This window comes from Balaenoptera borealis (genome assembly GCF_965194805.1).
Source record: "Balaenoptera borealis genome assembly, chromosome: 1".
NCBI classification, from domain to species: domain Eukaryota; kingdom Metazoa; phylum Chordata; class Mammalia; order Artiodactyla; family Balaenopteridae; genus Balaenoptera; species Balaenoptera borealis.
The window spans coordinates 36539791-36555450 of record NC_138860.1 but is presented as its reverse complement, the minus strand read 5'-3'; the positions used below and the strand labels follow the sequence as shown (position 1 = coordinate 36555450).

Below are 15660 nucleotides of genomic sequence, written 5' to 3'. Positions count from 1 at the left end.
GGTAGAGCACAGCCCAGGCCCAGCAGCATCATTACTTGGGAGACCATTAGAGATGCACGATATCAGGCTCTGCACCAGACCTAATGAATCAGAATCTGCATAGTCCAGGCCCAGCAGCATCATTACTTGGGATATCATTAGAGATGCAAGATATCAGGCTCTGCACCAGACCTAATGAAGCACAGTCCAGGCCCAGTAGCATCATTACTTAGAAGATCATTAGAGATGCAAGATAACAGGCTCTGCACCAGACCTAATGAACCAGAATCTGCATTTTAACAAGATGCCATGTGATTAATGTACATATTAGAGAAGCGCTGTTCTAAACTTTAAAAAAGAGAGGCATACCTCCCATGCATTAGAGTAACTTCAGCTATTAAAATAATACAGAATTTAAAGGGTCAGAGACGACTTCAAAATCTGGAAGTGAAACAATCCACACAAAGAACATAAAATTAAGCCATTCTGTAACACTGAATTTCTAACTGCCCATGTTCCTATCATGAAAAGGATAACATATAATCAAAAAGATTTCCATATACAGTTGATCTTTGCACAACATGAGCTTGAACTATGCGGTCCACTTACACATGGACTTTTTTCAGTAGATAGATAAGTACTACAGTACTGCTGGATCCATGGTTAGTTGAATCTGAAAAGGCAGAACCATGGATTGGCAGTGGAGGCAGGGGAGCAAATGTAAAATTATAAAATTATATGTGGATTTTCGACTGAGCCTCTAATCACTGTGTTGTGAAGGGTCAGCCGTACTTTATATTTTACCTCAAAGGCAATTATTAATTATCCCTCCCACACTATTTTTTGAAAACAATTTTTTTCTCAAATTATGCTACTGCATATAGGATTAATTATGTTTCATTGGTTAAAGGTTATGTTTCCAAAATATTAAAAAAATTTAATACGGCAATTTTTGGTTTTCTTTACAAAGATAATTTAGATGCTATGTTGTAAAATATGGGCTTTTTCTTAAAATTGAGATATAGTGTTGCCTTAGCTTTAGGTGTACTCAGAATGACTTGATATATGTAAATACTGCACGATGATCACCACAATAAGTCTTGTAAATATCCGGCACCATATATATGTACAAATTTTTTTCTTGTGATAAGAACTTTTTATACTCTCTTAGCAACTTTCAAATATGCAATACAGTATTATTAATGTTAACTATAGTCACCATGCTGTACATTACATCCCCATGACTTATTTTATAACTGGAAGTTTATAACTTTTGACTCCTTTCACGTGATATGCCAAACGCCCAGCCCCTTCCTCTGGCCTCACCAATCTGTTTTATGCATGTATGAGCTTGTCTTTTGTTTTTTAAGATTCCACATATAAGTGATATCATACGGTATTTGTCTTTCTCTATCTGACTTATTTCACTAAGCAAAATGCCCTCAAGGTCCATGTCCATCCATGTTGTTGCAAATGGCAAGATTTCATTCTTTTTTATGGCTGAATAATTCTATTATCTATCATCTATCTATCTATCTATCTATCTATCTATCTATCTATCTATCTAATCTATCTATCTATCACATTTTCTTTATACATTCATCCATCAATGGACACTTAGATTGTTTCCATATCTAGGCTAGTGAATAATGTTGCAATGAATATAGGGGGGCAGATATCTTTTCAAGTTAGTGTTTTTATTTCCTTTGGATAAATACCCAGAAGTGGAATTGCTGAATTGTATGGTAGTTCTATTTTTGATATTTTGAGGAACCTCAATAGTATGAGATGATATAACAATGGGATTTTGATTTGTATTTCCCTGATGATTAGTAATGTTGAGTATCTTTTCATGCACCTGTTGGTGATCTATATGCCTTCTTTGGAAAATGTCCATCTAGAGCCTATGCCCATTTTTAATAAAATTGTTTGATTTTTTACTACTGAGTTGTATCAGTTCTTCACATATTTTGGATATTAACCACTTATCAAATATATTATTTGCAATTATTTTCTGCAGTTCAGTAGGTTGCCCTTTCATTTTGTTGATGGTTTTCTTTGCTGTACAGAAGCATTTTTAGTTTGATGTAGTTCACTTGTTTATTTTTTATTTTGTTGCTTTTGCTTTTGGTGTGAAATCCAAAAAATATCATTGTGAAGATGTATATCAACGAGTTTCTGCTTATGTTTTCTTCTAGGAGTTTTATGATTTCAGGTCTTACGTTCAAGTCTTGAAGCTACTTGGAGTTAATTTTTGTGTATGATGTAAGATAGCAATCCAGTTTCATTCTTTTGAATGTAGCTGTTCAGTTTTCCCAACACAGTTTATTGAAGAGACTCCTTTCCCCATTGTATGTTCTTGCCTCCTTTGTTGTAAATTAATTGACTTTATATATGTGGGTTTATTTCTGGGCTCTCTATTCTGTTCCATTGATCTATGTTTTTATGCCAACACTGCATAGGTGTGTGCAGAGAACACTTTCCTCTCTGAACTTCTGAGTAAACCCGGGAGGCTTTGTCTACCTGTCAAGCCTATACTTAGCCCTTGATCTCCAGCACCTGTAGCTTTTAAAACATCTCTTCCATCACTTTGTTTCTTAGAAATGTGACTAAAGATGTAAAACGCTTCTACACAATTCAGAAGTGATTAAATTGAATAAAATGAGCTAAAAACCAAAAAAGATTTCTAGAGCATTATAATGTAGTTTGAAACCACGGAGCATGGTGTCGCCAGCTTTGTTCTTTCTTAAGATTGCTTTTGTGGCTTCATATGAAATTTTTAGGATTGTTTGTTCTACTTCTGTGAAAAATGCCATTGGAATTTTGATGGGGATTGCACTGAGTCTGTAGATTGCTTTGAGAATATGTTAACAATGTTAATCTTTCCAATCCATGAACATGAAATATCTTTCCATTTATTCATCTTCTTCAATTTATTTAATTAATGAGATAATTTTCAGTGTACAGGTCTTCCAACTCCTTGGTTAAACACAGGTACTTTTCTTTTTGATGTTACTGTAAATGAGACTGTTTTCTTAATTTCTCTTTCTGATAGTTTGTTGTTAGTTAAGAGATGCAACAGATATTTGTATATTGATTTTGTATCCTGTAACATTACTGAATTTGTTTATTAGCTCTATAAGATCTCTGGTAAAATCTTTAAGGTTTTCTACATATAATATCATGTCACCAGCAAATAGTGACAGTTTTACTTTTTCCTTTTGAATTTGGCTGATTTTATTTCTTTTTCTTCTCTGATTTCTGTGGTTAGGTATTCCAATTCTATGTTGAATAAAAGAGGCAGGAGTGGGCACCTTGTATTGTTACTGATCTTACAGGAAAAGCTTTCAGCTGATATATATATGGCCTTTATTATATTGAGGTATGTTCCTTCACTACCCACATTACTCAGAGTTTTTATTATAAATGGATGCTGAATTTGGTCAAATGCTTTTACCACATCTATTGAGATGATCATACAACTTTTATCCTACATTTTGTTAATGTGGTATATCACATTGATTATTTTGCAGATGTTGAACCATCCTTGCATAACTGGGATAAATTCCACTTGATCATGATGTATGGTCCATTTAATGTATTGCTGAATGCAGTTTGTTAGTGTTTTGTTGAGGATTATTTGTGTCTATGTTAATCAGGTTTATTGGCCATGATTTATTCTAAATCTTTCATAAAATTGTAAATTATACCCTTAAAATTTAAATTTTTATGTTTAAAACCTCTATTTTCTGAAGACAATGTGAATTTATACACTTTTTAAAAAAACATCTTTATTGGAGTATAATTGCTTTACAATGTATTGTTAGTTTCTGCTGTATAACAGTGAATCAGCTATATGTATACATATATCCACATATCCCCTCCTTCTTGCATCTCCCTCCCACGCACCCTATCCCACCCCTCTAGATGGTCACAAAGCACCGAGCTGATCTCCCTGTGCTATGTGGCTGCTTCCCACTAGCTATCTATTTTACATTTGGTAGTGTATATATGTCAATGTCACTCTCTCACTTAGTCGCAGCTTACCCTTCCCCCTCACCATGTCCTCAAGTCCATTATCTACATCTGCGTCTTTATTCCTGTCCTGCCCCTAGGTCCTTCAGAACCTTTTTTTTTTTTTTTTTTAGATTCCCTATAAATGTGTTAGCATACGGTATTTGCTTTTCTCTTTCTGACTTAATTCACTCTGTATGAGAGACTCCAGCTCCATCCACCTCACTACAAATAACTCAATTTTGTTTCTTTTTATGGCTGAGTAATATTCCATTGTATATATGTGCCACATCTTCTTTATCCATTCATCTGTACATGGGCACTTAGGTTGCTTCCATGTTCTCGCTATTGTAAATAGAGCTGCAATGAACATTGTGGTACATGATTCTTTTTGAGTTATGATTTTCTCAGGGTATATGGCCAGTAGTGGGATTGCTGGGTCATATGGTAGTTCTATTTTTAGTTTTTTAAGGAACCTCCATATTGTTCTCCATAGTGGCTGTATCAATTTACATTCCCACCAAGTGTACAAGAGGGTTCCCTTTTCTCCACACCCTCTCCAGCATGTATTGTTTGTAGATTTTTTGATGATGGCCATTCTGACTGGTGTGAGGAAATACCTCATTGTAGTTTTGATTTGCATTTCTCTAATGATTAGTGATGTTGAGCATTCTTTCATGTGTTTGTAGGCAATCTGTATATCTTCTTTGGAGAAATGTCTATTTAGGTTTTCTGCCCCTTTTTGGATTGGGTTGCTTGTTTTTTTGATATTGAGCTGCATGAGCTGCTTGTATATTCTGGAGATTAATCCTTTGTCAGTTGCTTCATTTGCAAATATTTTCTCCCATTCCGAGGTTGTCTTTTTGTCTTGTTTATGGTTTCCTTTGCTGTGAAAAAGCTTTTAAGTTTAATTAGGTCCCATTTGTTTATTTTAGTTCTTATTTCCATTTCTCTAGGAGGTAGGTCAAAAGGGATCTTGTTGTGATTTATGTCATAGAGTGTTCTGCCTATGTTTTCCTATAAGAGTTTTAGAGTGTCTGGCCTTATATTTAGGTCTTTAATCCGTTTTGGGTTTATTTTTGTGTATGGTGTTCTAATTTCATTCTTTTACATGTAGGGGTCCAATTATCCCAGCACCACTTATTGAAGAGGCTGTCTTTTCTCCATCATATACTCTTGCCTCCTTTATCAAAGATAAGGTGACCATATGTGCATGGGTTTATCTCAGGGCTATCTATCCTGTTCCATTGATCTATATTTCTGTTTTTGTGCCAGTACCATACTGTCTGGATTACTGTAGCTTTGTAGTATAGTCTGAAGTCAGAGAGCCTGATTCCTCCAGCTCCGTTTTCATTTTCAAGATTGCTTTGGCTATTCGGGGTCTTTTGTGTTTCCATACAAATTGCGAAATTTTCTGTTTTAGCCCTGTGAAAAATGCCATTGGTAGTTTGATAGGGATTGCATTGAATCTGTAGATTGCTTTGGGTAGTAGAGTCACCTTCACAATGTTGATTCTTCCAATCCAAGAACATGGTATATCTCTCCATCTGTTTGTATCACCTTTAATTTCTTTCATCAGTGTCTTATAAATTTCTGCATACAGGTGTTTTGTCTCCCTAGGTAGGTTTATTCCTAGGTATTTTATTCTTTTTGTTGCAGTGGTAAATGGGAGTGTTTCCTTAAATTCTCTTTCAGACTTTTCATCATTAGTGTATAGGAATGCAAGAGATTTCTTGGCATGAATTTTGTATCATGCTACTTTACCAAATTCATTGATTAGCTCTGGTAGTATCCTGGTGGCATCTAGAATTCTCTATGTATAGTATCATCTCATCTGCAGTTACAGTTTTACTTCTTCTTTTCCAATTTGGATTCCTGTTATTTCTTTTTCTTCTCTGATTGCTGTGGCTAAAAATTCCAAAAGTATGTTGAATAATAGTGGTGAGAATAGGCAATCTTGCCTTATTCCTGATCTTAGTGGAAATGGTTTCAGTTTTTCACCATTGAGAACAATGTTGGATGTGGGCTTGTCATATATGGCCTTTTATATGTTGCGGTAAGTTCCCTCTAGGTCTGCTTTCTGGAGGGATTTTATCACAAATGGGTGTTGAATTTTTTTTAAAATTTTCATTAATTAATTAATTTATTTATTTTTGACTGTGTTGAGTCTTCGTTTCTGTGCGAGGGCTTTCTCTAGTTGCGGCGAGCGGGGGCCACTCTTCATCGCGGTGCGTGGGCCTCTCACCGTCGTGGCCTCTCTTGTTGCAGAGCACAAGCTCCAGACGCGCAGGCTCAGTAGTTTGTGGCTCATGGGCCCAGTTGCTCCGTGGCATGTGGGATCTTCCCAGACCAGGGCTCGAACCCGTGTCCCCTGCATTAGCAGGCAGATTCTCAACCACTGCGCCACCAGGGAAGCCCCTGGGTGTTGAATTTTGTCAGAAGCTTTTTCTGCATCTATTGAGATGATCATATGGTTTTTATCCATCAATTTGTTAATATGATGTATCACATTGATTGATTTGCATATTTTGAAGAATCCTTGCATTCCTGCGATACACCCCACTTGATCATGGTGTATGACCCTTTTAATGTACTGTTGTATTCTGTTTGCTAGTATTTTGTTGAGGATTTTTGCATCTATGTTCATCAGTGATATTGGCCTGTAGTTTTCTTTCTTTTTCACATCTTTGTCTGGTTTTGGTGTCAGGGTGATGGTGGCCTTGCAGAATGAGTTTGGGAGTGTTCCTCCCTCTACTATATTTTGGAGGAGTTTGAGAAGGATAGAGTTTGGCTCTTCTCTAAATGTTTGATAGAATTCACCTGTGAAGCCACCTGGTCCTGGTCTTTTGTTTGTTGGAAGATTTTAATCACAGTTTCAATATCAGTGCTTGTGATTGGTGTGTTTATATTTTCTATTTCTTCCTGTTTCAGTCTCGGAAGTTGTGCTTTTCTAACAATTTTTTCATTTCTTCCAGGTTGTCCATTTTATTGGCATATAGTTGCTTGTAGTAATCTCTCATGATCCTTTGTATTTCTGCAGTGTCAGTGGGTACTTCTCCTTTTTCATTTCTAATTCTGTTGATTTGAGTCTTCTCCCTTTTTTTCTTGATGAACCTGGCTAATGGTTTATCCATTTTGCTTATCTTCCCAAAGAACCAGCTTTCAGTTTTATTGATCTTTGCTATCGTTTCTTTCATTTCTTTTTCATTTATTTCTGATCGGATCTTTATGATTTCTTTCCTTCTGCTAACTTTGTGGTTTTTTGTTCTTTTTCTATAATTGCTTTAGATGTAAGGTTAGGTTGTTTATTTGAGATGTTTCTTGTTTCTTGAGGTAGGATTGTGTTGTTATAAGCTTCCCTCTTAGAACTGCTTTTGCTGCATCCTATAGGTTTTGGGTCATCGTGTTTGCATTATCATTTGTTTCTAGGTATTTTTTGATTTCCTCTTTGATTTCTTCAGTTATCTCTTGGTTATTTAGTAGTGTATTGTTTAGCCTCCATGTGTTTGTATTGTTTACAGTTTTTTCCTGAAATTGATATCTAGTCTCATAGCATTGTGGTCGGAAAAGATACTTGATACGATTTCAATTTTGTTATACTTACCAAGGCTTGATTTGTGACCCAAGATATGATCTATCCTGGAGAGTGTTCCATGAGCACTTGAGAAGAAAGTGTATTCTGTTGTTTTGGGAATGAATGTCCTATAAATATCAATTAAGTGCATCTTGTTTAATGTGTCCTTTAAAGCTTGTGTTTCCTTATTTATTTTCATATTGGATGATCTGTCCATTGGTGAAAGTGGGGTGTTACAGTCCCCTACTATGATTGTGTTGCTGTCGATTTCCCCTTTTATGGCTGTTAGTATTTGCCTTATGTATTGAGGTGCTCCTATGTTGGGTGCATAAATATTTACAATTGTTATTTCTTCTTCTTGGATTGATCCCTTGATCATTATGTAGTGTCCTTCTTTGTCCCTTGTAATACTCTTTATTTTAAAGTCTATTTTGTCTGATATGAGAATTGCTACTCCGGCTTTCTTTGATTTCCATTTGCACTGAAAATCTTTTTCCATCCCCTCACTTTCAGTCTGTATGTGTCCCTAGGTCTGAAGTGGGTCTCTTGTAGACAGCATATATATGGGTTTTGTTTTTGTAACCATTCAGTGAGCCTGTGTCTTTTAGTTGGAGCATTTAACCCACTTATATTTAAGGTAATTATCAATATATATGTTCCTATTACCATTTCCTTAATTGCTTTGGGCTTGTTTTTGTAGGTCTTTTCCTTCTCTTGTATTTCCTGCCCAGAGAATTTCCTTTAGCATTTCTTGTAAAGCTGGTTTGGTGGTGCTGAATTCTTTTAGCTTTTGCTTGTCTGTAAAGTTTTAATTTCTCTGTCAAATCTGAATGAGATCCTTGCTGGGTAGAGTTATCTTGGTTGTAGGTTTTTCCCTTTAATTACTTTAAATATATCCTGCCACTCCCTTCTGGCTTGCAGAGTTTCTGCTGAAAGATCAGCTGTTAACCTTATGGGGATTCCTTTGTATGTTATTTGTTACTTTTCCTTTGCTGCTTTTAATATTTTTTCTTTGTATTTACTTTTTGATAGTTTGATTTATATGTGTCTTGTCATGTTTCTCCTTTGAGTATCCTGTATGGCACTCTCTGGGCTTCCTGGGCTTGATTGACTGTTACCTTTCCCACAAGAGGGAAATTTTCAACTATAATCTCTTCAAATATTTTCTCAGTCCCTTTCTTTTTCTCTTCTTCTTCTGGGACTCCCATAATTTGAATGTTGGTGCATTTAATGTTGTCCCAGAGGTCTCTGACACTGTCCTCAATTCTTCTCATTTTTTTTTCTTTATTCTGCTCTGCAGTAGTTATTTCCACTCTTTTATCTTCCAGGTCACTTATCCGTTCTTCTGCCTCTGTTATTCTGCTATTGTTTCCTTCTAGAGAATTTTAAATTTCATTTCTTGTGTTGTTCATCACTGTTTGTTTGCTCTTTAGTATTTTTAGGTCCTTGTTAAATGTTTCTTGTATTTTCCCCATTTTATTTCCAAGATTTTGGATCATCTTTACTATCATTACTCTGAATTCTTTTTCAGGTAGACTGCCTATTTCTTCTTCATTTGTTTGGTCTGGTGCGTTTTTACTTTGCTCCTTCACCTTCTGCATATTTCTCTGTCTCCTCATTTGCTTAAGTTTCTGTGTTTGGGGTCTCCTTTTCTCAGGCTGCAGGTTCGTAGTTCCCATTGTTTTTGGTGTCTGCCCCCAGTGGGTAAGTTTGGTTCAGTGGGTTGTGTAGGCTTCCTCGTGGAGGGGACTGGTGCCTGTGTTTTGGTGGATGAGCCATGATCTTTTCTTTCTGGTGGGCAGAACCATGTCCGGTGGTGTGTTCTGGGGTGTCTGTGAATTTATTATGATTTTAGGCAGCCTCTCTACTAATGGGTGGGGTTGTGTTCCCGTCTTGCTAATTGTTTGGCATGGGGTATCCAGCACTGGAACTTGCTGGTCGTTGAGTGGAGCAGGGTCTTAGTCTTGAGACAGAGATCTCAGGGAGAGTCCTCGCCGATTGATATTACTTGGGGCTGGGAGGTCGCTGGTGGTCTGATGTCCTGAACTTGGCTCTCCCACCTCAGAAGCTCAGGCCTGACACCCGGCCGGAGCACCAAGACCCTGTCAGCCACACAGCTCAGAAGAAAAGGGAGAAAAAATAGAACGAAAGAAAAAACAGTAATAAAATGAAAGAAAATAAAGTTATTAAAATTAAAAAATAATTAAAATTAAAAAATTTAAAAGTAATGAAAGAAAAAAGAAGAGAGCAATCAAAGCAATAAACAAATCCACCAATGATAACAAGCGCTGAATACTATACTAAGATAAACATAAAAATCAGAAAGTAGTCAGTCGCATACAGCAAACCCCAAGTCCACACTTGCTCCCAAAATCCACTGCCTCAATTTTGGGATGATTTGTTGTCTGTTCAGGTATTCCACAGATGGAGGGTACATCAAGTTGATTGGGGAGATTTAATCTGCACGGAGAAATTTCCCTTTCTCTTCTTTGTTCGCACAGCTCCTGGGGTTCACCTTTGGATTTGGCCCCATCTCTGCATGTAGGTCGCCCTCTGGCATCTGTTCTTTGCCCAGACAGGAGGAGGTTAAAGGAGCGGCTGATTGGGGGCTCTGACTCACTCAGGCCGGGGGGAGTGATGGGTACAGAATGCGGGCAAGCCAGTGGCGGCAGAGGCCAGTGTGACGTTGCAACAGCCTGAGACATGCCGTGTGTTCTTCTGGGGAAACTGTCCCTGGATCACGGGACCCTGGCAGTGGCAGGCTGCACAGGCTCCTGGGAGGGGAGGTGTGGATAGTGACCTGTGCTTGTGCACAGGCTTCTTGGTGGCTGCAGCAGCAGCCTTAGCATTTCATGCCCATCTCTGGTGTCTGTAGTGATAGCCGTGGTTCGCACCTGTCTCTGAAGCTTGTTTAGGCGGTTTTCTGAATTTCCTCTCCTCGTGCACCCTGAAACAATGGTCTCTTGACTCTTAGGCAGTTCCAGACTTTTTCCCGGACTCCCTCCTGTTTAGCTGTGGTGCACTAGCCTCCTTCAGGCTGTGTTCACGCAGCCAACCCCAGTCCTCTTCCTGGATTCTGAACTCCAAAGCCTGAGCCTCCACTCCCAGCCCCCACCCGCCCCAGTAGATGAGCAGACAAGCCTCTCAGGCTGGTGAGTGCTGGTCGGCACTGATCCTCTGTGCAGGAATCTCTCCGCTTTGCCCTATGTACCCCTGTTGCTGCACTCTCCTTCATGGCTCTGAAGCTTCCCCCTCACCTAACCCCCATCTCTGCCAGTGAAGGGGCTTCCTACTTTGTGGAAACTTTTCCTCCTTCACAGCTCCTCCCAGAAGTACAGGTCCCATCCCTATTCTTTTGTCTCTGTTTTTTCTTTTTTCTTTTGCCCTACCCAGGTATGTGGGGAGTTTCTTGCCTTTTGGGGAGTCTGAGGTCTTCTGCCAGTGTTCAGTAGGTGTTCTGTAGGAGTTGTTTCACATGTAGATGTATTTTTGATTTATTTGTGGGGAGGAAGGTGATCTCCATGTCATCTTGAATATCCTCTGTACACTTTTTATTCTAAGCACCCCCACTGATTTTTTTATTTTTACAGATAAAGAGAAAGACAAAACTAATGAGATGCCTTATAAATCCTACCCCTTTTAGTAACTTGAAGTTTAACTCCATCAGTTTTACTGCCACTTAGTAAATTAAGAGAACATAAATGGGAAATCAAATAATGCTGCTTTTAATTCCCCAGTTATATAAATAACAACTCTAAGTGAAAAGAAATCAAATTTTAACTACATAGTTTCTTACAGTGACCTAAGTTGGACAGATAAATGGAGATTTTCATCATAAAAATTCCAGTGAATATAAATGTCAAAGTCTCCAGTGAACCACTTAAAATTTCATCTTGGCCACCAGTCCAATCTAGGAAGTAGGGTACACCTAGGGTAGGGAAAACCCTCTAACAGTCCATGATTTGCTGCAGAACTTAAACCTCAAATCCCACAGAAATTTTTCCTACAGTCATAATAGCTGATGAAATTCTGCACAAATTTCTCCTGTTGCAGTGATATTAAAAGCAACTAAAGGGCTTCCCTGGTGGCGCAGTGGTTGAGAATCTGCCTGCCAATGCAGGGGACACGGGTTCGAGCCCTGGTCTGGGAAGATCCCATATGCCACGGAGCAACTGGGCCCGTGAGCCACAATTACTGAGCCTGCGCGTCTGGAGCCTGTGCTCCACAACAAGAGAGGCCGCGATGGTGAGAGGCCCGTGCACCGCGATGAAGAGTGGTCCCCACTTGCCGCAACTAGAGAAAGCCCTCGCACAGAAACGAAGACTCAACACAGTCATAAATAAATAAATAAAAGAACGTGAATTTCTTTAAAAAAAAAAAAAAAGCAAACTGGGCTATTCATTTCAGTAACAGTCAAGTGGTCTTAGTTTGCATTAAAAAAAAAACAGCAGCTAAAAACATTTTTAGTAATGAAATGCAATTCAGACAGCACACTCATGCAGGCACATTTTAGAAAAACACAGCATGCAATATAGAGGACAAAGAAATGCACAAAAGTATGTCAAAAGTACAAAGTTTAGAATAAGTTAGAGGAAACATGCTTTGATTTACCCTTTCATCTCCTTCTCTTTCTTCTCCTTCTCCTTTTCCTTCTTCTCGTTTTCCTTCTTCTCGTTTTCCTTTTTCTCCTTTTCCTCCTTCTCTTTCTTCTCCTTCTCTTTCATATCCTTTTCTTCCTTCTCTTTCATATCCTTCTCCTCTTTCTTCTCACTGTGAAGACATCTGTAGAAGCAGGTACAAACTACTACAACAGCAACAACTACAAGAAAACAGGAAACAAATGATATGTGACTCTGAAAACTAATCACCAAGATTCCAAACCAAGCAGAAGAAATAAACATTGGTTACATTTCTGCGGTTAGAAGATGTTATTTTATTTGAGCCCATATACATTTATATTCCATCTCGACCCTTCAGTATCTAAATCCAATTCCCTGGAATCACTTAAACAGTCCACAATAAGTCAGAGCCTTTGCTTAATTTAGAAAATTACCCAAAGCATATTTGGGAAATAGACTCATATGACTAATAATTTTGAAAAAATATGTATTATTTAGGGTTTGTTACTATGTGGACATGTAGGATATAAAAGAATATACAATCACCAACACAAGGTAGTATATCACAGAAAAGGTCAGGTTTTTTAAGACTGTTCTACTCAATTTCAATCTATAAAAACTACAGCAACTGAAAAGTCATTGAAAAAATAATGTGCATCTCATCTTCATATTACATTTTCACTTAAGTGGTATCGAAGTTTGAGATACTTACTTGCAGTAAGAATAATCAGAGCAATGATTCCTGCATCTGAGAAAATATGAAAACAGTTTTGAAGATATTAAGCATCTATGGGTCCTAGATAGCAGCTGTATTTTAATTTTGATCAGATCGTCTAAAAACTACAGTAAAAATGTTTATCAATCTAGTTTTAGCATGACTGCTACTGCATCCAAGTCATTTTGATCACAGAACCCTTTTAAACAGATTCCAGGTACAGGATCCACCTTGTGAAACTCTTAACAGGAGCCTCATTTTTCATTGTTTTGTGCTTTAGCTACCACACCAGGTTATTTTGTATAGGTTACTAGTACTGTTAGAATTAACTAGATTAGAGAAAATTATCTACATGTGTCTATATATACTACCACTTACATTTGTCATGGTACCTGCACTAATAAAATAACTATAAATGTCAATTATTACTAATTATTTGTGACACATTGTTTCTTCCCTACCTACAAATGATTGGAACATATTTCCATGTAGAACTCTAAGGTCTCATAGTACAGGGTTATTAATAACAAAATGATACCTAAATCCTCAAAGTCATCAAGTGATAGTATTTCGTCACTGGGATTGGGATATCCTAGGAAAAAAATGGAAATAGGTAAAAAGGAAGACTAACTAAATCTTAAAGATCTATAAATTCATTGATTTTGGTTTTGTGCCTTTTTATAATTCATAATTATAATTTAATTTTCCTTATAAATTATATTAATGTTTCTCATTAAAAGTTGCATCATAAAATATTATAAATTTATATTCAATGCCATCAACATTCTTCTTCCTGTCCACTGATATTCCTTGCGACTAATTCTGTGGTATAGCAAGCAAATTTATCATTAGTGTATTCCAAAAAAATAGGCTTGAATTCAATATGATTCTACTCAAAAGATAGAGGAAGGCTTAAAAATGATTTAGAAGTTGCTCTGGAGTAGAAAGACTCTTCAACATTATACAGGCCATTTATAAAATACTCGTGGCTAACATCATACTCAATGTTGAAATACTAAAATTTTTTTTCCCTTAAGATCAGGAACAACACAGAATTCCTGCATTTGCCACTTCAATTCAATGTAACATTGGAAGTTTGGGTCAGAATCATTACGTAAAAAAGAAGTTAAAAATATCCAGATGGGAAAGAAGAAATAAAATGATCTCTCTTTATAGATGACATGATTTTCTACATAGAAAGCTCTATAAAGATCACACACGTACACACAAACACATACACAACTGTTAGAACTAATACATAAATTCAGCAAAGTTGAAGGATAGAAAATGAACACACAAAAATCAGTTGTGTCTCTATACACTAACAATGAACAATCCAAAAATGAAATTAAGCAAACAATTCCATTTACAATAGCATTAAAAAGAATAAAATACTCAAACTTAACCAAGGAGATGAAAGGCTTATACATTGAAGACTATAAAAATTTCTGAAAGAAAGTGAAGAAGACATAAATAAATGGAAAGACATCCTGTGGTCATGGACAGGAAGACTTAATATTGTTAAGATGTTAATACTACACAAAACAATTTACAGATTAAATGCACTCTCTATCACCATCTTAAAAATGCATTTTGCAGAAAAAGAAAAATACAACCTATAATTTATATGGAATATCAAGGGACTAGCAACAGCCAAGACAATCCTGAAAAAGAAGAGCAATGCTGAAAGGGCTCATACTTTCTGATTTCAAAACTTACTAAAAAGCTACAATAATAAAACAGAATGGTACTGGCATAGAGACAGACATACAGACCAATGGTATAGAATATAGGGCCCAGAAGTAAACCCTTGCTTATATGGTCAAATGATTGTTAACAAGGGTTCTAAGAGCATTCAATGGGGAAAGGGCAGTCTTTTCAACAAATGATTTTTAGAAAACTGGATATCCACATGCAAAGAATGAAATTTGACACTTATCTTACACCATATACAAAAATTAATTCAAAATGTATCAAAAACAAAAGACTTAAAACTATAAAACTCTTAGAAGGAAACATAGAGGACAAATTTCATGATGTTGAACTGGCAATGACTTCTTAGATGTGACACCAAAAGCATAGGCAACAAAAGAAAAAAATAGATATATTGGACTACATCAAAATTAAAAACTTTTGTGTATCAAAGGACACTATCAACATAGCAAAAACCAACTCACAGAATGGGCAGAAACATCTGTAAATCATACGTCTGATAAGGGATTGATATCCAAAATATATTACGAATTCCTAAAACTCAATAACAACAACAAAAAGCCATTTTACAAATGGGCAAGGGACTTGAATAGACATTTCTCCAAAGAAGATATACAAATGGTCAAGAAGCACATGAAAAGCTGCTCACCATATCACTAATCGTTAGGGAAATAAAAGCCACAATGAGATACTACTTCACACCTATTAACTAACATAGATTATGATGGTTATTATATAAAAAACAGAAATTAACATGTGTTGGCAAAGAGTTTGGGAAATTAGAAACTTTGTACATCACTTGTGGGAATGAAAATGGTGCAGCCACTTAAAAACTTTTTAAAAATGGAAGACAGTATGGATGTTCCTCCAAAAATTAAACAAGAATTAATATATAACACAACAATTCCACTCAAAGGTATATACCCCACAAAAAAATTCAAAAGAGGTACTCAAACAGATACTTGAATGCCAATATTCTGAAAAGCATTGTTTAGAATGTCAAAAGGTGAAAACAACCCAGTATCTATCAACAGATGAATGAATAA

General features: G+C 36.7%; 1 protein-coding gene across 1 annotated transcript in view; it reads right to left on the bottom strand.

Moving 5' to 3' along the window:
- Positions 1-15660, bottom strand: part of LOC309619755 (membrane cofactor protein-like) — a 54569-nt gene that overhangs the window by 14725 nt on the left and 24184 nt on the right. Inside the window, exons 8-10 of the mRNA XM_082375410.1 lie at positions 13440-13493; positions 12899-12934; positions 12179-12386 (exon numbers count right to left, since the gene is read on the bottom strand). Of these exons, the coding sequence (XP_082231536.1) occupies positions 12179-12386; positions 12899-12934; positions 13440-13493 (298 nt within the window). The remainder of the gene's footprint in view (positions 1-12178; positions 12387-12898; positions 12935-13439; positions 13494-15660) is intronic.